Source organism: Gopherus flavomarginatus, chromosome 13 (genome assembly GCF_025201925.1).
Source record: "Gopherus flavomarginatus isolate rGopFla2 chromosome 13, rGopFla2.mat.asm, whole genome shotgun sequence".
Lineage (NCBI taxonomy): Eukaryota > Metazoa > Chordata > Testudines > Testudinidae > Gopherus > Gopherus flavomarginatus.
The window spans coordinates 9,583,258-9,603,916 of NC_066629.1; the positions used below are offsets into that span (position 1 = coordinate 9,583,258).

The window sequence follows — 20,659 nt, forward strand, 5'->3', positions numbered from 1 at the left end:
GGGAGTGGGGTCCCAGGAGGGGGTAGTCGGGACAAGAAGAGGGGGGGCTGGGAGTTCTGGGAGAGGCAGTCACCCAGTCCTCTGCCCAGAGTCCTGCCCCCCCCACAACCCCCAGGCCCCTGCCCGGAGCCTTGCACCCCCCCACTCCACCCTGGCCCCTGCCCTGAGCCCTGTACCACCCATACCTCTGTTGACTCTTTCACCCCTCCACCCCCCATGACCCCTGCCCCCTGCCCTGTCACCCCCACACATACCCAGCCCCCCATCTCTGCCACCTGCACCCCCTCACATGCCCCCAGCCCTGACTCTTGCACCCCCTACATCCCCAGCCTCCCCACATCCCATGCACCCTGCACATCTCCACCCCCACCCTGAGAACCAAATGGGAGCTCCTGCACCCTCCGCACACAATCCCACCTGCACCCCTCATGCCAAATGGGAGTTCCCCAGGTAAGTGCTCCCACACCCAAACCTCCTGCCCCAACCCTGAGCCCCCTCCCTCATTCTAGCTCCTGGCCAGACCCTTTACCCTCAGCCCTGTGCTCGGTCCACTCCCACCCTCAGCTCGGTGCAGAGAGAGGAAGAGAATGGGCGAGAACCAGGGAGAAGGTAGGTACCCACAGTATGTGGGCAGGGCCGGGACCCCAGACCGGCAGTGGCCTGAGCAGGTCCGGCAGCCGGGATCCCGGCTGGCAGGAGCCAGCGGATGGAACCCCTGAGCGGCAGTGGGCTGAGTCTGGGGTCCTGGGTGACAGACCCTTCTCAACTGGGGTCCTGGCCGCAGGTCCCACTCAGCCCACTGCCAGCCTAGATGAACACAACCCCAGACCAGCAGCAGGCTGAGCAAGCCAGTGGCATAAGATCAACATTTTAATTTAATTGTAAACTAAGCTTCTTAATCAAGCCTTTTCCTTGATATTGATGGTTGACAACTGCAGCTTTCCTACCTGCTGGATATATCCTATGACAGATGTCAGGCCTTTCCTTTGCAAATTAGAGAAGTGGGTAAGTCAGGGACACTTACAGTGTAAGTGGGTAAAAACCTATACAACTTGTCTCCTCAAGTAGTTTTCCTTTTAATAGAAATTGACTTTGAAGCTAAGCAAAATATGCTCTATTTGAAATACAAAAAAATAAAATATATACTCCCACCCCAACCGTTGGAGTGAGGTTTTCTACCAGAACTCTGTACACTACAGGGGGTAAATTAAATCAAATTAACTTTTGAAGATTACCCATCATTTCCTGTACAATTAAAAAAAAAAACAAGACAGCTTTCAGTTTTCCAAAATAATTCAGATTATCAAACAATTAGTCTCTTACTCTTTAACCAATAACATCACCTATCATTTCATTTTCACTAGTAACACTAATATATTCAAAGATCACAAATTCTGGTCACATACGTTAGTTTTCTTTTAATGCCCACTGCCAACAACTGAACTTTGGCACAAGTTGTGCTCTGTCCCAACATTTCTGTGAGTTCATATACCTCTGGTTCTTCTGCCATGCGTGTTGGTGGAAGGGGTCTCCTATGTGGGAATGTTAGCATCATGAGGAAAAATACCTCTCTTTTCATACTTTAAATCTTTCAAAGTAGTAGAAAGTAGGGGAGAAGTGATACAAATGCAGAAAACACAAGGGAGAATTGTCTGGTCTACACTAAAGACATTTCTCAGTATAATTATTGCTCAGGGGTGTGAAAAATCAACACAGCTGAGCAACATCGTTACACATCTCTAATCCCCTGTGTAGATAGCGCTACATCAGCAGGAGAGCTTCTCCTGCCAACATAGCCATCTGAGAAAATATTGATCTAAACAATTGAACTACACTGTGGTCATATGCACTTTCTTCAGTTAGTCGGGGGTCTGCTATTGTTCACCATTTCCAAGTGGAGTTTTTAAATCACTGCTGTGTCGTCGTTAGCATGGCCAGTAAATTGGAGAGTTCTCTCCTATTGACAGAACTGCACTTGAACTTTCTCCATATCATCATGGAAGGATGGGGAAAAAGCAAAGCTGAAGTGAGAAATGATGACTTTAGCAAATGGTCATTTGTCTGAAATTCTCCAATAAATCTGAGCTGAACTAATATCTAATTGTGTGACCACACAGCCATAAAGAAAGATAGAAACCCAGATCACAGAGAGATAGAATACATGACAATGAAAGTGTAAATTGAAATTCCAGAGCAGGTTACATCTAATTATTTAGAATCAGGACAAGAGATTCTCTCATCACATTCTTCTCTGATCCATTCAGACATATTTCATTGAGAACTGTCTCAACAATCAGTTATGTTATTTACAATATGTTTAGTATCCTAGCATTCCCATAATGGGGGAAAAAGCAGCCACCTTGCCAGAACTGGCTTTACCAATAGATGGAACCTGGGATTTAAACTTGAAATGATCACACTGCATTTAGGATCCATTTGAATTCCCCTTCTCAGTCTTTGATACTTTCATCTCCAGTCATAGCAACTCTGCTATAGGATTAAATAAGTTAAAGCATCATCTCCAAGCACAGAGAACTGAGAACACTTCATCATATGACACTGAGAAGTGGAGGGGTAGAATGTGATGGTGATAAACTCTGCCTGACTTAGACAAAAGGTAACAGTTCTGCCATGATGGGCAAGGAGGGAATCTCTGAGTCACCCCATCTCCTTCCAAGTATCAGAGGGGTAGCTGTGTTAGTCTGGATCTGTAAAACGTGACAAAGACTCCTGTGGCACCTTGTAGACTAACAGACATATTGGCGCATAAGCTTTCATGGGTGAATCTCCACTTCGTCAGATGCATGTAGTGGAAATTTCCAGAGGCAGGTATAAATATGCAAGCAAGGATCAGGCTAGAGATAACAAGGTTAGTTCAATCAGGGAGGATGGGGCCCTCTTGTAGCAGTTGAGGTGTGAACACCGTCGGGGAAAAAACCACCACCTCAATGATTTGATCAGACAGCCTGAGGCTCCTTTATTGTTACACAGGTATGCATACCAGGAGAGCTAGCATATCCCCTAGCAAGGGGCAAGCTGCTCTACCCTTACAAATTTCCCTGCACCTTATAAAGCTTAAAACTGCAAATTATCATATCTTGCTTATGCATTAATACAACCTTATTTGGATTATTATATAGCTTACACTGCAAAACACAATTAATATTTTCCTTATATGGCATACATATTGCAATTTTGCAAGCAACTGACTTTTATATTTCCTTGTTGATGTTCTTTGGCCATCATGCGGCCCTGACTGTTCTGTTACCCCTATTTGCGGTTACTATGAGCAAGCTTCACATGGTTTCCTGGGATCCTCTTTTGGAGTCCAGTTTCCCCAGTTCTGGCCAGATGGCTTTTGCACTGACAGACAAGTATTAATTTTATACTGATAAGCAAGCTTTTAACTTTATACAGACAGATAAGTTATTAAGGTAACTTAGCATAAAGCCAACAAAGCCTTTGTTATAAAACTTACTCAAGCTAAAGGAGAATTCTATTAGAAGTCATTATTGAGTATTATATGATAGGGCAGTATTGAGCTGATTACCTGGTGATCCCTCCTTGGGATCCCCTACTTGCATCATATGCAAGCCAAAACAAATATATTCATCTATAGCAGAACAGATTTCTAGGAGACCCGTTGTCTCTTTTCCAGGTCCTCTTTTGTTAGTGCTGCATACCCCGTTTCCTTATCCTTAAAGCAATTAAACCTTTAACTACTACAAGTATTAGTCAGCAGAAGCCTAAGGCCTCTATATGTGGGCTCGTAAAACTTACATAAACAAGGCTATTAAACTAAGGGTTAAACTAAGGGGGGTTGGTTTCCCTATCAACACCAACGGAGAAACTACTTTTGTAGTTGGCTAGCCATTCACAGTCCATTTAATCCTGAGCTGATGGTGTCAAATTTGCAAATGAACTGAAGCTCAATAGTTTCTCTTTGAAGTCTGGCTCTAAAGTATTTTTGCTGCAGGATGGCTCCTTTTAAGTCTGCTATTGTGTGCCCAGGGAGATTGAAGTGTTCTTCTACAGGTTTTTGTATATTGCTTATGCTCCAATACATATTTTAGTCTATAAGGTGCCACAGGACTCTGTGTTGCTTTTTACATCTCCTTCCAGTATCACAGAGGCTGAAATGACACTTTTTTCCTGGCCCTGCTCCTCTTCATTTAAATGTAATATGAAAGTTCCCATTATAACTGCTCTTCAGCACAACATGAGAACAATTGGCAATGATACAATCTGTATCACTGGTGACTCTAACAAGAACTTTGCAATAGGAGGAATGGTATAAATGTGACACTTCCTGGTTCCTGATAGGAAGGGCACACTCGAATTACTCATGGGAGAATGGAGTTGATAGAAAGGACAAATGAGTCCACCTCAAAGAGGTCAAACTGCAAAAATGGGCGACTCACTCATCTGGACAAGCTGAGGGATATCGGTGTTTCAAACGGTTTTTAAAAGTTACTATGTGGGAACCAGGAAAGTATTAAAGTATTGATAGCCCTAGAGGGTTTTATGGTGTCGATCCTCCTTGCAGATTCTCTGATGGCTCACATGGGCTCAGTGGCAAGACAAGCTTTTCCCACACTCACTGCTTCCATTGGGTCTCATACTTGTGTGGATTCTCTGATGACTAATAAGCTGCTGGCGCTGAATGAAGGTTTTCCCACACTCACTGCATTCAAAGGGCCTCTCCCCTCTGTGGATTCTCTGATGGTGACAAAGGCCTGAGCTGCGAGTGAAGCTTTTCCCACACTCATGGCATTCATAGGGCCTCTCCCCTGTGTGGATTCTCTGATGCTGAGAAAGGACTGATCTGTAAGTGAAGGTTTTCCCACACTCACTGCATACATAGGGCCTCTCCCCTGTGTGGATTCTCTGATGCCCAGTAAGATGAGAGCTGAGAGTGAAGCTTTTCCCACATTCACTGCATTTATAGGGCCTCTCCCCTGTGTGGATTCTCTGATGTTTAGAAAGGTCTGAGCTGGTAATAAAGCTTTTCTCACACTCACAGCATTCATAGGGCCTCTCCCCTGTGTGGATTTTCTGATGTTGAGAAAGGCCTGAGTGGGTAATAAAGCTTTTCCCACACTCACAGCATTCATAGGGTCTCTCTCTTGTGTGGAGTCTCTGATGCCTAGTAAGTTGAGACCTGTGAGTGAAGCTTTTCCCACACTCACTGCATACACAGCACCTCTCTCCTGTGTGGATTCTCTGATGCCCAGTAAGGTGACAGCTGCGAGAGAAGCTTTTCCCACACTCACGACATTCATAGGGCCTCTCCTGCGTGTGGATTCTCTGATGCCTACTAAGGTGAGAGTTCTGAGTGAAGCTTTTCCCACACTCACTGCATTTATAGCACCTCTCCCCTGTGTGAATTGTCTTATGTTTAGAAAGGACTGATCTGTCAGTGAAGGTTTTCCCACATTCACAGCATTCAAAGGGCCTCTCCCCTGTGTGGATTCTCTGATGTTTATGAAGTTCTGAGCTGGTAATAAAGCTTTTCCCACACTCACAGCATTCATAGGGCCTCTCCCCTGTGTGGATTCTCCGATGTTTCGAAAGGACTGATCTGTCAGTGAATGTTTTCCCACACTCACCACAATGAAAGGGCCTCTCCCCTGTGTGGATTCTCTGATGTTTAGAAAGGCTTGAGCGGAGAGTGAAGCCTTTCCCACACTCACGGCATTCATAGGGCTTCTCCCCTGTGTGGATTCTCTGATGTTTATAAAGGTCTGAGCTGCGAGTGAAGCTTTTCCCACATTCATGACATTCATAGGGCCTCTCCCCTGTGTGGATTCTCTCGTGTTGAGAAAGGGCTGAGCTGGTAATAAAGCTCTTCCCACACTCACAGCATTCATAGGGCCTCTCTCCTGTGTGGATTCTCTGATGTTGAGAAAGGCCTGTGCTGCGAGTGAAGCTTTTCCCACATTCATGACATTCACAGGGCCTCTCCCCTGTGTGGATTCTCTGATGTTGAGAAAGGCCTGAGTTGGTAATAAAGCTTTTCCCACACTCACAGCATTCATAGGGCCTCTCCCCTGTGTGGATTCTCTGATGTTGAGAAAGGCCTGTGCTGCGAGTGAAGCTTTTCCCACATTCATGACATTCATAAGGCCTTTGCCCTGTGTGGATTCTCTGATGAACAGAAAGGGCTAAGCTGGAAATTAAGGTTTTTCCACACTCACTGCATGTATTTTCCCTCTTTCCCATGAGGATTTCCTGTTGTGTTGTGGTTTCCTTGACGCTCTTCTGAGTTCCCCGACAGGAAATAAATTTACCCATTTTCTCCGCTGGCTGGTTTCCTTGCTCTCTTTCTGGTCTGTGCTGAATCTCATGAGATTTTCTCTGCTCATGACTCCTGGACACATGCCTTTTCGATCTTTGCAATAATTCTCTGTGTTTAGCCACTTGCTCAACATTTTCCTGGTGAGAATTCTGCTCCTCTTTCTCACATACCATTGCATCACCTGCTGTGATAAGAGACAGAAACCTCAAACAGAGATAGAGAGGGGAAGGCCAAACCAAAACAAGTGCTTGAGAGAGGTCAAATAAAAACAAGAACTGAACTCCTCCTAACTCTTCCCCTAAACAGGAGAGAGGAGGGGATCAATTCAGCCTTCACATCCCATCCAAATTCACAGGGGGAAGGGAGGAAGCTACTGCCTGGTGTCTGCTAGGGTCTACAGGAAGCCATGAGCTATATTTACCCTGAGGATATGACCCCTGCTAGGGACAATAATGAACTGAGAAGCCTTTCAAGGGCATTGTAGGGCATCCCAGATGTTTCCTTCAGGCACTTACAGATTCTGAGTTGGTTTAATCTTTCCTTACCTGTGCAGGAAAAGCTCAAGATCTCTCTTTCCTCTGAACCCTGGAGGTCTGGAACCCATGGCTCTTCCCCTTGTTCGAGCTGGGAGATTATGTGAGGTTTGGAAACTGGAAACCCTGCTCAGATGAAAGAACACAAAGGAGTTCAGTTGATTTCATATGACTGTGTCATAAAAAACACTATTAATTTAGCTTCAGTGCTTAGTGTGACCCAGTGTGCCTGGGGCAGTCCACACTGAAAATTCCAAGATCAGGGCAGGCTGAAAAAGGGAGAGCAGATGCTTCCAAAACTGAGGGTTAACACAGAAGTTACATTCATTGATCAGTCACCAACTATGCTTCTGATCCCCTACATTGGTTATCGAGAAACTGAAAAAAGACATCACACGGCCCCCTTTACTGCATTCCAGTTCTCCAACTCCCAATCAACACCTAGGTCCGGCACTGTGAGAGGTTATTTAAAAACTCTACTCACATAAACAAAGTGTTCTTCTGACCCCAGAGTCAGCAACATTACCAGCTCTGTATAGGTTCAGATCTTACCCAGAATACTATGATGCCAGCCAATCCTTAGCATCTAAACTAAAGGTTTATAAGCAAGAAAGCATCTAAACTAAAGGTTTATTATAGAAGAAGGAAAGAAAAAGGAAGTTGTTAAAATGGGAAAACAGTCAGATACATTCAGAAATCTATATATATGGTTCTTAGCAGTATTGGTGAGTTTTTGGCTTGAAAGGCTCTCTGGTACAAATCCACATCATTCAGTCCTTTGTTCCAGGGTTCAGTTTGTACAGAAGTTGCTCCAGAGGTAGGAAGAGGGATTGAAGACAAAATGCAGATGATGCAGCTGCCCTTTATATTCTTTTTGCCAAGTGGCTTCTACTTCCTGTGTCCCAAACACAAGCTTCACAGCACATGGCATGGAAAAGCCTTGGAGGTCTCAGTACACAGGCATACCCCTGCATGTCTTGCTGACTCAATAGGTGTATCCCCTTGATCCTTTCAATGGGCTCATGGTACAGCTGATGACCCCGGATGGGCCATCGAACAGGCTGGGCAGTGCTGATGCCAGTATGTCTGAGGGTGTCACTCAAACACTACACAAGTCTGGAATACAGATATACCCTACATATCTACAATTCACAATACAAAGATAGAAACAAGATTATCAAACGAGGAAAATCATAACATTTTCATTGACACCTTACATGGCATATCTAGCACGATTCACTGCAATTTCATCATATTGGTATTTATAATAAAATAAAAATAATATAAAGAGTCTCTCAATTCCATACAGCGTCACTTAATAAACCAGTGAATTCCCAGGACCGGTTCTCCAGGTGTTTGAAGATGCCAAACACCTTGCTAGTGAGGGACAGATATGTTGGGAACACATAGACAGACACTGTACAAGTCTGTGCCCCTATGTTCACTCTTCTAGAAAATTAGGATCAATTTTGTTCCTAGTATGTGTCAGGGCTGAATCTCCACTCTGTCACTCCGAGTGCAGAAAGTGGAGGCCCACCAGGATTCTAAAAATTAATTTGTGCAACTCTAGGCTTGTATTAAACCCCCAAAGTTACAACTTTTCTCTGACCTTGGCTTGGTAAATGCTGCTACTACCCAAATGCAAAAAAACCCCAAACCCTTTGACCCAGGAAGCAGCACTTGAGAATTCTTCCCTCTGGTCCTTTCACCTCCCCTCCGGGAAAGAGCTGAGAAAGAAAAAGGAAATTAGCTCTGGCTACCAGCTAATCAAACAACATGCACAAACCTCTTAGGACACCAAAAATCCAATCCTGTTCTTAAGAGGTAAATTTTATTAAAATTGAAAAGGAAAACAATACATACGGAACTTAGGCTTTGGCCAGATCTTAAAAGAAACAATTTTTTAAGCACCCAAAATAGCTTTCCTGGGGGTTCAGCTTAAAGCTTAGAAGCAAACAAAAGCATCTGGGATAGCACAAAGGAGTTCCAAAAGCCAAAAATCAAAAATATAAACCTGATTGTGTCTGTCTAAATATTCCCTGTCCAAATCATTTCTAGGTATGGAAGATGAATTTTCAAACCTGCTCCAAGCCATACACAGCATTGCTACTCTGTGTCGCCTTCTCCAGAGAACAGCAGAAAAAGGGAAAGTTACTGTCCCATTTAAAAAACTTCTAGCCTTTTCATTGGTTCTTTTGGTCAGGTGCCCACTCCTTTTCTTTTACCTGTGGGCTTGTTAACCCTTTACAGGTAAAGCAAGTAGAGAAGTCACACCAACAAGGATTTTACAGCAATCTGGCTGGCTGAGTGTTTATAAAAGGGAGATCCCTCCCGTCCCCTTCATTTATCACTGTATGGCTTGTGAGGTAACATTTGAAAAGACAATCTACTGAATATCCTCCTTAAAATGTGTAGCAACATTGTATGTAAAGTGAAGAGATTTTACAGTATGATATTACTGAAAAAGTTGCAACCCTAAACCTAAATTCCTCAGAGACAGCAAGGCAAACAGCTGGTCAAATAGCCATTCTCCAGGAGGGGGAAGGTGTGAAGAAGACATTCACATTCCATCACAGGGACAACTTGAAGCTCATATCTACAACAGCCTGTCACCATGACTCAGCTGAGAACTGAATTTGTTTCTAGTACAAAGGACTGAATTATAAAAAGAAGTGAGGAAAATGCATGAGACACTCTCTCCCCTTTCCCTCTGCTCACGACAACTCCTGAAGAACTGAATGTGGGCAGCAGGGGCGGGTTAGAGGGAGTCCTGGCTGAAAGGAAAGCCAGCCTGTCTCAGCACATGGTGAGAGAAACATTTGTTTTAAATCCAGTTTAGCTTGTTAAGTTAAACATTAGTTTGTGTTTTCTCTTGCATTTCTTTTGTAAACAAGTCTGACTTTTATGCCTCATTACTTGCAGTCACTGAATTTTTTTTTTCAGGAGTTAACAATCTTGGTTTATTGTTTTATCTAACCAGTGTGGTTGGATTAAAGTGTGTTGGAAACTCCATTTGGAATAACCAGGCTGCTGCATGTCATTTTCCATTGATGAAATAACAGATTTCATGAGCTCCCATTGTTCAGTAGTGTGCTGGATAGGACAAGATGCACATTTCTGGGGGATGTCTGGGAGCAGACAATTTTCTGGGGTTCTCCTGTGGGGTACTGTCATTTGGGAGTTGCTGACTATCAGCACTCAAAACTATGTAGCTGGGAGCGAGTTACATGCTGGAGACTGCGTGTTAGCTGCCCAGGAGTGGCTGCTCTCACAGTAGAGCAGTGTAAAAGGCACCCCAGCCCGGGGAACTGAGGGGACACAGCTGTTCAACACTCCAGATTGTACTGTGCTTAATGTCACAGACACTTAATTTCAAAGTCTCCTAAAACATAGAGAAAGTAAATCCACGTCCCAGAAATCGAAGTCTCCAGACAGAGGGCAAGTCTCCCTGGCTCTGCTTCTTGCTGACAGACAGGTCCAGAGACAAAGAGAGAGAGTCCCAGGGAAGCTGGAAACATAAGCGTGGGGCTCAGTGGAGAAAGGGAACAGAAAAGGCAGAGATATTACTGAATGCAGGATCTCGGCAGTACTAGATGTCAGGGTAGCACATAGTGCAGCCCATTGGAAAACAATCCCAAATATACATATAAAATGATGGGGTCTAAATTAGTTATTTCCACTGATTTATATAAGGGCAATAAGATAGACAATAATACAGAGAATATCCCTTTTAAAATAATTCTTAATATCCTGTTTGCTTTTTTTGACTTCCGCTGCACACTGCTGGATGTCTTCAGAGAACTATCCACAATGACTAAAAGATTTTTCCTGATTAGTTGTAGGTAAATTAGCCCCCATCATATTGTATATATACTTGGGGTTATTTTCTCCAATGTGCATTACTTTACATTTATCCACATTAAATTTCATTTGCCACTTTGTTGCCCAATCACTTAGTTTTGTGAGATCTTTTTGAAGTTCTTCACAGTCTGCTTTGGTCTTAACTATCTTGAGCAGTTTAGTATCATCTACAAACTTTGCCACCTCACTGTTTACCCCTTTCTCCAGATCATTTATGAATAAGTTGAATAGGATTGGTCCTAGGATTGAGCCTTGGGGAACACCACTAGTTACTCCTCTTCATTCTGAAAATTTACCATTTATTCCTACCCTTTGTTCCCTGTCTTTTAACTAGTTCTCAATTCATGAAAAGATCTTCCCTCTTATCCCATGATAACTTAATTTATCTAAGAGCCTTTGGTTAGAGACCTTGCTAAAGGCTTTCCGGAAATCTAAGCACACTATGTCCACTGGATCCCCCTTGTCCACGTTTGTTGACACCTTCAAAGAGCTCTAATAGACTAGTAAGACATGATTTTCCTTTACAGAAACCATGTTGACTTTTGCCCAACAGTTTTTGTTCTTCTACATGCCTGACAATTTTATTCTTCACTATTGTTTCAACTAATTTGCCTGGCACAGACGTTAGACTTACCGCTCTGTAATTGGCAGGATCGCCTCTAGCGCCTTTTTGAAATATTGGTGTTACATTAGCAATCTTCCAGTCTTTGGGTACAGAAGCTGATTTAAAGAAGAGGTTACAAACCATAGCTAATAGTTCCCCAATTTCACATTTGAGTTCCTTCAGAACTCTTGGGTAAATACCAACTGCTTCCGGTGACTTGTTACAGTTAAGTTCTTCAATTAGTTCCAAAACTACCTCTAGTGACACTTCAATCTGTGGTAATTCCTCAGATATGTCACCCACAAAAGGTTTGGGAATCTCCTTAACATCCTCAGCCATGAAGACTGAAGCAAAGAATGCATTTAGTTTCTCCGCAATGACTTTATCGTCTTTAAGGGCTCCTTTTGTATCTCAATCGTCCAGGGACCCCACTGGTTGTTTAGCAAGCTTCCTGCTTTTGATGTACTTAAACATTTTGTTATTACTTTCTGAGTTCTTGGCTAGCTGTTCCTCAAACTCCTTTTTGGCTCTTCTTATTACATTTTGACACTTAATTTGGCAGCACTTATGCTCCCTTCTATATACACCTCGGTAGGATTTGACTTCCACTTTTTAAAAGATGCCTTTTTATCTCTTACTGCTTCTTTTACATGGTCAAGCCAAGCCACAGTGGCTCTTTTTAGTTTTTTTGCTGTCTTTTTTAATTTGGGGTATACATTTAAGTTGGGACTCTAATATTGTGTCTTTGAAAAGAATCCATGCAGCTTGCAGGGATTTCACTCTAGTCACTGTACCTTTTAATTTCTGTTTAACGAACCCCCTCATTTTTGCATAGTTCTCCTTTCTGAAATTAAATGCCACAGTATTGAGCTGTTCTTCCCACCACAGGAATGTTAAATTTTGTTATATTATGATCACTATTTCCAAGCGGTGTTATAATTACCTCTTGGACAAGATCCTGCGCTCCAGTCAGAACTAAATGGAGAGTTGCTTCTCCCCTTGTGGGTTCTTGTACCAGCTGCTCCAAGAAACAGTCATTTCAAGTATCGAGAAATTTTCTCTCTGCACTTTGTCCTGAGCTGACATGGACCAGTCAATATGAGGATAATTGAAATCCTCCACTATTATGGAGTTATTTATTTCGATAGTCTCTCTAATCTCCCATTGAATTTCACCCTCATTATCACTGTATTTGACAGGTGGTCGATAATAGATCCCTACTGTTATATTCTTATTAGAGCATGAAATTACTATCCATAGAGATTCCATGGAACATGTGGTTTCATTTAAGATTTTTACTTCATTTGAGTCTATATTTTCTTTGGCATACAGTGTCACTCCCCCTCCCCACCTGAGTATGACCTGCTCTGTCCTTCCAATATATTTTGTACCGTGGAATGATTGTGTCCCATTGATTGTCCTCACTCCACCAGATTTCTCTGATGCCTATTATGTCAATATCCTTCTTTAACACAAGGCACTCTAATTCACCCATCTTATTATTTACACTTCTAGCATTTCTGTACAAGCACTTTAAAAACTTGTCACTGTTTATTTGTCTGCCCTTTTCTGATCTGTTAGATTCTTTTGTGTGTGAATGCTTCTCGTCTGATCTGGCCCCTAATTTATCCTCTTCCAGCTTCTCTTCCTGACTAAAACTAGAAAAATCTCTATCATTACACTCTCCTCTAAGAGAAGGCTCTGTCTGATCCACGTGCTCCTCTGAAGCCATTGGCTTCCCCCCACATCTTTTAGTTTAAAAACTGCTCTGCAACCTTTTTAATGTTAAGTGCCAGCAGTCTGGATCCACTTTGGTTTAGGTAGAGCCCATGCTTCCTGTATGGGCTCCCTCATCCCCAAAGTTTCCCCAGTTCCTAATAAGTCGAAACCCCATCTCTCTACACCATCATCTCATCCACGCATTGAGACTCTGAAGTTCTGCCTGCCTACCTGGCCCTGCACGTGGAACTGGGAGCATTTCTGAGAATGCCACCATAGAGGTCCTGGATTTCAGTCTCTTTCCTAGCAGATTAAATTTGGCCTTCAGGTGGTCTCACCTACCCTTCCCTATGTCATTGGTATCGACATGTACAGTGAGCACTGGCTCCTCCCCAGCACTACACATAAATCTATCTAGATGCCTGCCTGGTGTGTAGGTTGCGGATTTCTCAAGGCAAGTCACCATACGGTTCTCCCGATCATCACAAACCCAAATATCCTTGTTTCGAATGATCAAATCTCCCATTACTAACACCTGCCTTTTCTTAATGACTGGAGTTCCCTCCCCCGGTGAGGTAAACTCAGTGCAAGAGGTTACCCCAACACTATCTGGAAGGAGGGTCCCAACTATGAGAAGCTTTCCCTCTGCTCCTGTTGACTGCTCTCATTCCCTGGGCCTTTCATCCTCCTCAACAGTGTGGGGGGCTGTCTGACCGGAGTTGGGACAATTTTATAGTGTCCCGGAAAGCCTCACCAAAAATGCTTCGCTCCCTCCCTTAGCTCCTCCAGTTCCAACACTCTAGGTCCAATGCCTCCACACGGTCTCTGAGGGCCAGGAGCTTCTTGCACCAAATGCAAGCATACATACATAACATAAGAACGGCCGTACCAGATCAGACCAAAGGTCCATCTAGTCCAGTATCCTGTCTACCGACAGTGGCCAATGCCAGGTGCCCCAGAGGGAGTGAACGTAACAGGCAATGATCCAGTGATCTCTCTCCTACCATGTCATAAACAGATAGCTAAGGGTTAATGTCTCTTTCACCTGAAGCACCTGACCAGAGGACCAATCAGGAAACCGGATTTTTTCAACTTTGGGTGGAGGGATTTGAGTGTCTAAGGTCTTTGTTTTCTGGCTGCCTGCTTTCTCTGAGCTTTGGAGAAGTAGTTTCTTTTTTCTAGTCTTCTGTTTCCAAGTGTAAGGACAAAGAGATCAGATAGTAAGTTATATGGTTTCTTTTCTTTGGTATTTGCATGAATATAAGTGCTGGAGTGCTTTGATTTGTATTCTTTTGGAATAAGGCTGTTTATTCAATATTCTTTTAAGCAATTGACCCTGTGTTGTATCATCTTAATACAGAGAGAACATTTGTACTTATTTTTCTTTCTTTTTATATAAAGCTTTCTTTTAAGACCTGTTGGAGTTTTTCTTTACTTCAGGGAAATTGAGTCTGTACTCACCAGGGAATTGGTGGGAGGAAGAAATCAAGGGGAGATTTGTGTGTTGGATTGCTAGCCTGACTTTGCATTCCCTCTGGGGGAATAGGAAAGTACTTTTTGTTTCCAGGATTGGGAACAGAGAGGGAGATTCACTCTGTTTGGATTCACAGAACTTGTGTCTGTGTATCTCTCCAGGAGCACCTGGAGGGGGGAAGGGAAAAAGGATTATTTCCCTTTGTTGTGAGACTCAAGGGATTTGGGTCTTGGGGTCCCCAGGGAAGGTTTTTCAGAGGGACCAGAGTGCCCCAAAACACTCTAATTTTTTGGGTGGTGGCAGCAGGTACCAGGTCCAAGCTGGTAACTAAGCTTGGAGGTTTTCATGCTAACCCCCATATTTTGGACGCTAAGGTCCAAATCTGGGACTAAGGTTATTTACATGGTGTGCAGCTGGTGGGACTAGAATCCAGAAGCCAGTAGGAATATTATATTTTTCTTTTCTCTGCTAAGGGCTTTTTAGCAGAGAGAAGCAGTTGGTTTTAAAAGGGAACCAGAGAGAATTTTTTTTTCTGCTCTCTCTCGCAGTTTGTGGCTTGCATGTTAAGCGAGAAGCCATTAAGAGGCTGTTGAGGGTCTTTTGTCATGCAATAGCCCTCCCATTAGGAGGCAAGTACCAGCACTTATATGCATGCAAATAAAGTGGTTTTTCTGGTTTCCCTTCATTGAACATTAGCTAGAGAGAGAAAAGGAAAATTAGCTAAAGGCACTGTTGCTAGGCAGACTTCAGGAGGCAACAGAGAACCTGCAGTTCAGAAGATAAACACCGGAGGGCACCCCAACACAAGAAAACAGGAACCATGACTTCTAAGGCAAAAATTGACGCCGAAGAACAAATCAAAGAAGCTGAACACAGGCGACAACTGGAAATAAAACAAAAAGAGATGGAGATGAAAGAAAGAGAAGAACAGATCAAAGAGGCAGCCTACCAAAGAGAACAGGCAGCCTACCAAAGAGAACAGGCAGCCAAGGAGGCAGCCAAGGAGGCAGCACACAAAAGAAAACTAGAAGAAGAAGAGGTGGCCTACCGAAGGAAACAAGCAGAAGAAGAGTTGGCCCACCGCCGAGAAATGGAAAAGCACCAAAAAGAAATGGAAAAACAACAAAAAGAGAATGAAGAGAAGGAAAAACAGAGAAAACATGAACTGGAGTTGGCAAAAGCTGGGCTGCCTGTGCCAGCCAACCCTAACAACCCGGCGCCCATTATTGCTCCACAGCACAGGAAATTTCCCACCTACAAGGCAGGTGATGACACCGAGGCCTTCTTGGAAAATTTTGAAAGAGCTTGTCTTGGGTACAAGATTCCCGAAGACCAGTACATGGTAGAATTGAGGTCACAGCTCAGTGGACCTTTAGCAGAGGTGGCAGCTGAAATGCCTAAGCACCAAATGAATGACTATAAACTTTTTCTAACCAAGGCCAGATACAGGATGGGGATAACCCCAGATCATGCCCGTCGGCGCTTCAGAACCCAAAAGTGGAAACCAGAGGTGTCATTTCCCAAACACGCCTACTACATTGCAAAAAACTATGAGGCCTGGCTAACAGGAAACAACATTCAAACCTTGGAAGAACTGAACCTCCTCATACAAATGGAGCAGTTCTTGGATGGTGTTCCTGAAGACATCACGCGGTACATACAAGATGGAAACCCCAAGAATATCGCTGAGGCGGGGGAGATTGGAGCCAAATGGATGGAACTGGCAGAAAGCAAGAAAGCTACTGTCAAGGGGAACGATTACCCCAGGGGGCACACAGACCATAAACCCTACAACCGAGGACAGCCAAAGACCCCACATACCACCCAAGTAAAGCCACAGATACCCTACCCTTCAACCTCACCAGTCTCCAGTAACTCACCTCGGCCCAGTGACCCATCAGATGGAAGATGCTTTAAGTGTAATGAACTGGGACATATCAAGGCCAAGTGTCCCAAGAACACCATGCGAGTGCAATTCATTACACCACCATCACACCAAAGATCCCCAGGCCCGGATGCCTCTCAAATACCCTTGGAGCGAAGGGAAAATTTGAGAGTGGGCGGAAAGAAGGTTACTGCGTGGAGAGACACGGGGGCACAAGTGTCAGCTATCCACCAATCCTTCGTTGACCCCAAATTCATCAACCCAAAGGCCAAAGTTACAATTTACCCCTTCATGTCACAAGCTGTAGACTTGCCTACAGCTCAACTGCCTGTCCAGTACAAAGGCTGGTCAGGAATGTGGACTTTTGCAGTCTATGACAATTATCCTATCCCCATGCTACTGGGGAAGACTTGGCCAACCAGGTGAGGCGGGCCAAGAGAGTGGGAATGGTTACACGTAGCCAAACCAGGCAAGCTTCCAGACCCATTCCTGTTCCTGAACCGTCCACAGAGGCCCCGTCTGTGTTACCAGAGACCCAGACAGAGGTAGTGGACCCGGATTCCATGCCTACCACTGAAACAGACCCAGCATCTCCAGTCCCAGGCCCGGAACTGGAACAGCAACCAGCACCAGCAAGTGCAACCCCGTCTTCAAACTCAACGCCAGAGGGCGCCAGCGAGCCAAAACTGGCAGAAGCACAAGACAGCCATACCCAAAAGGCTCAGCCAGAGCCTGAAATACCCTCAGGTGCACCAGCGGAGAGCGGTTCACCAGCAACGGAAACAACCCCATCACCTACATCGCTTCCAGAGGGACCAAGCCCAAGTCCACAGTCTGAGGAAGAACTGGTGACCCCAGCCTCAAGGGAACAGTTCCAGACTGAGCAGGAAGCAGATGACAGCCTTCAGAAAGCTTGGGCGGCGGCACGGAGCACCCCACCGCCTCTCAGCTCTTCTAATCGATCCCGGTTTGTTATAGACCAAGGACTTTTATACAAGGAAATTCTTTCTGGTGGACACCGGGAAGAATGGCAGCCGCAAAAACAGTTGGTGGTTCCAACTAAGTACCGGGGGAAGCTCTTAAGCTTAGCCCATGATCATCCCAGTGGCCATGCTGGGGTGAACCGAACCAAGGACCGGTTGGGGAAGTCCTTCCACTGGGAGGGGATGGGCAAGGATGTTGCCAAGTATGTCCGGTCTTGTGAGGTATGCCAAAGAGTGGGTAAGCCTCAAGACCAGGTCAAGGCCCCTCTCCAGCCACTCCCCATAATTGAGGTCCCATTTCAGCGAGTAGCTGTGGATATTCTGGGCCCTTTCCCAAAAAAGACGCCCAGAGGAAAGCAGTACGTACTGACTTTAGTGGACTTTGCTACCCGATGGCCAGAAGCAGTCGCTCTAGGCAACACCAGGGCTAACACTGTGTGCCTGGCCCTAACAGACATCTTTGCCAGGGTAGGTTGGCCCTCTGACATCCTTACAGATTCAGGGTCTAATTTCCTGGCAGGGACCATGGAAAAACTGTGGGAAACTCATGGGGTGAATCACTTGGTTGCCACCCCGTACCACCATCAAACCAATGGCCTGGTGGAAAGGTTCAATGGAACTTTGGGGGCCATGATACGAAAATTCATCAACGAATTCTCCAATAATTGGGACCTAGTGTTGCAGCAGTTGCTGTTTGCCTACAGGGCTGTACCACATCCCAGTTTAGGGTTTTCACCATTTGAACTTGTGTATGGTCACGAGGTTAAGGGGCCATTACAGTTGGTGAAGCAGCAATGGGAGGGGTTTACGCCTTCTCCAGGAACTAACATTCTGGACTTTGTAAGCAACCTACAAAGCACCCTCCGACACTCTTTAGCCCTTGCTAGAGAGAACCTAAAGGATGCTCAAGAAGAGCAAAAGGCCTGGTATGACAGACATGCCAGAGATCGGTCCTTCAAGGTAGGAGACCAGGTTATGGTCTTGAAGGCGCAACAGGCCCATAAGATGGAAGCATCATGGGAAGGGCCATTCACGGTCCAAGAGCGCCTGGGAGCTGTAAACTACCTCATAGCATTTCCCAATTCCTCACTAAAGCCTAAAGTGTACCATGTTAATTCTCTCAAGCCTTTCTATTCCAGAGACTTACAGGTTTGTCAGTTTACAGTCCAGGGAGATGATGCTGAGTGGCCTGACGGTGTCTACTACGACGGGAAAAAAGACGGTGGCGTGGAAGAGGTGAACCTCTCAACCACCCTGGAACGTCTGCAGCGGCAACAAATCAAGGAGCTGTGCACTAGCTTCGCCCCATTGTTCTCAGCCACCCCAGGACGGACTGAACGGGCATACCACTCCATTGATACAGGTAATGCTCACCCAATCAGAACCCCACCCTACCGAGTGTCTCCTCATGCCCAAGCTGCTATAGAACGGGAGATCCAGAACATGCTACAGATGGGTATAATCCGCTCATCTACCAGTGCATGGGCATCTCCAGTGGTTCTGGTACCCAAACCAGATGGGGAAATACGCTTTTGCGTGGACTACCGTAAGCTAAATGCTGTAACTCGTCCGGACAACTATCCAATGCCACGTACCGATGAGCTATTGGAAAAGTTGGGACGTGCCCAGTTCATCTCTACAATAGACTTAACCAAGGGGTACTGGCAAGTACCGCTAGATGAACCTGCCAAGGAGAGGTCAGCATTCGTCACCCATGCGGGGGTGTATGAATTCAATGTCCTTCCTTTCGGCCTTCGAAATGCACCCGCCACCTTCCAGAGGCTGGTAGATGGTCTACTAGCTGGACTGGGAGAATTTTCAGTTGCCTACCTCGATGATGTGGCCATTTTTTCAGACTCCTGGCCCGAACACCTACTACACCTGGAAAAGGTCTTTGAGCGCATCAGGCAGGCAGGACTAACTGTTAAGGCCAAAAAGTGTCAAATAGGCCAAAACAGAGTGACTTACCTGGGGCACCAGGTGGGTCGAGGAACCATAAACCCCCTACAGGCCAAGGTGGATGCTATCCAAAAGTGGCCTGTCCCAAGGTCAAAGAAACAGGTCCAATCCTTCTTAGGCTTGGCCGGATACTACAGGCGATTTGTACCACACTACAGCCAAATCGCTGCCCCACTGACCGACCTGACCAAAAAGACCCAGCCAAATGCAGTTAAGTGGACTGATGAGTGTTAAAAGGCCTTTACCCAACTTAAGGCAACGCTCATGTCTGACCCTGTGCTCAGGGCCCCGGACTTTGACAAGCCATTCCTAGTAACCACGGATGCATCTGAGCGTGGTATAGGAGCAGTGCTCATGCAGGAAGCAACAGATCACAACTTCTATCCTGTCGTGTTTCTCAGTAAGAAACTGTCTGAGAGGGAAAGTCACTGGTCAGTCAGTGAAAAGGAATGCTATGCCATTGTGTACGCCCTGGAAAAGCTACGCCCATATGTTTGGGGACGGCGGTTCCAACTACAAACTGACCATGCTGCACTAAAGTGGCTTCATACTGCCAAGGGGAACAACAAAAAACTTCTTCGTTGGAGTTTAGCTCTCCAAGATTTTGATTTTGAAATTCCACACATCACAGGAGCTTCTAATAAAGTTGCTGATGCACTCTCCCGTGAGAGTTTCCCAGAATTCAGTAGTTAAAAAGTGTTCTTAAAATGTAGAAGTCTGTTAGTTATATACTTAGGAGTATATGTAAAGGTGTATGTGTTGTATTAATCTGTTTATTTTCAAGTTCTAGAAGGAAATCGCCGCCAGTGAGCTTCCCCACTGTCTGCAATTTGGGGGGCGTGTCATAAACAGATAGCTAAGGGTTAATGTCTCTTTCACCTGAAGCACCTGACCAGAGGACCAATCAGGAAACCGGATTTTTTCAACTTTGGGTGGAGGGATTTGAGTGTCTAAGGTCTTTGTTTTCTGGCTGCCTGCTTTCTCTGAGCTTTGGAGAAGTAGTTTCTTTTTTCTAGTCTTCTGTTTCCAAGTGTAAGGACAAAGAGATCAGATAGTAAGTTATATGGTTTCTTTTCTTTGGTATTTGCATGAATATAAGTGCTGGAGTGCTTTGATTTGTATTCTTTTGGAATAAGGCTGTTTATTCAATATTCTTTTAAGCAATTGACCCTGTGTTGTATCATCTTAATACAGAGAGAAACATTTGTACTTATTTTTCTTTCTTTTTATATAAAGCTTTCTTTTAAGACCTGTTGGAGTTTTTCTTTACTTCAGGGAAATTGAGTCTGTACTCACCAGGGAATTGGTGGGAGGAAGAAATCAAGGGGAGATTTGTGTGTTGG

General features: G+C 44.8%; 2 protein-coding genes across 11 annotated transcripts in view; both read right to left on the reverse strand.

Moving 5' to 3' along the window:
* The window catches only part of LOC127033611 (zinc finger protein 420-like), a 496,719-nt gene that overhangs the window by 470,131 nt on the left and 5,929 nt on the right, over positions 1–20,659 (reverse strand). For 2 of the 8 annotated variants that reach the window (XR_007769140.1, XM_050921574.1), the window contains exons 4-5: positions 6,844–6,957; positions 5,204–6,482 (exon numbers count right to left, since the gene is read on the reverse strand). The exons of 3 other annotated variants lie outside the window; for them this stretch is intronic. Coding sequence is in view for 4 of the 5 variants with exons in the window: in XM_050921574.1 (XP_050777531.1) it covers positions 5,204–6,482; positions 6,844–6,957 (1,393 nt within the window). In the remaining variant the exon portion in view is untranslated. Of the gene's footprint in view, positions 1–1,275; positions 6,483–6,843; positions 6,958–20,659 lie in introns of those variants that run through there. 3 more of the 8 variants (XM_050921578.1, XM_050921573.1, XM_050921576.1) reach the window with 3 other exon arrangements.
* The window catches only part of LOC127033608 (zinc finger protein 420-like), a 512,279-nt gene continuing 492,895 nt past the window's right edge, over positions 1,276–20,659 (reverse strand). For all 3 annotated transcript variants that reach the window (XR_007769138.1, XR_007769137.1, XR_007769139.1), the window contains one exon: positions 1,276–2,359. The gene's annotated coding sequence lies outside the window, so the exon portion shown is untranslated. The remainder of the gene's footprint in view (positions 2,360–20,659) is intronic.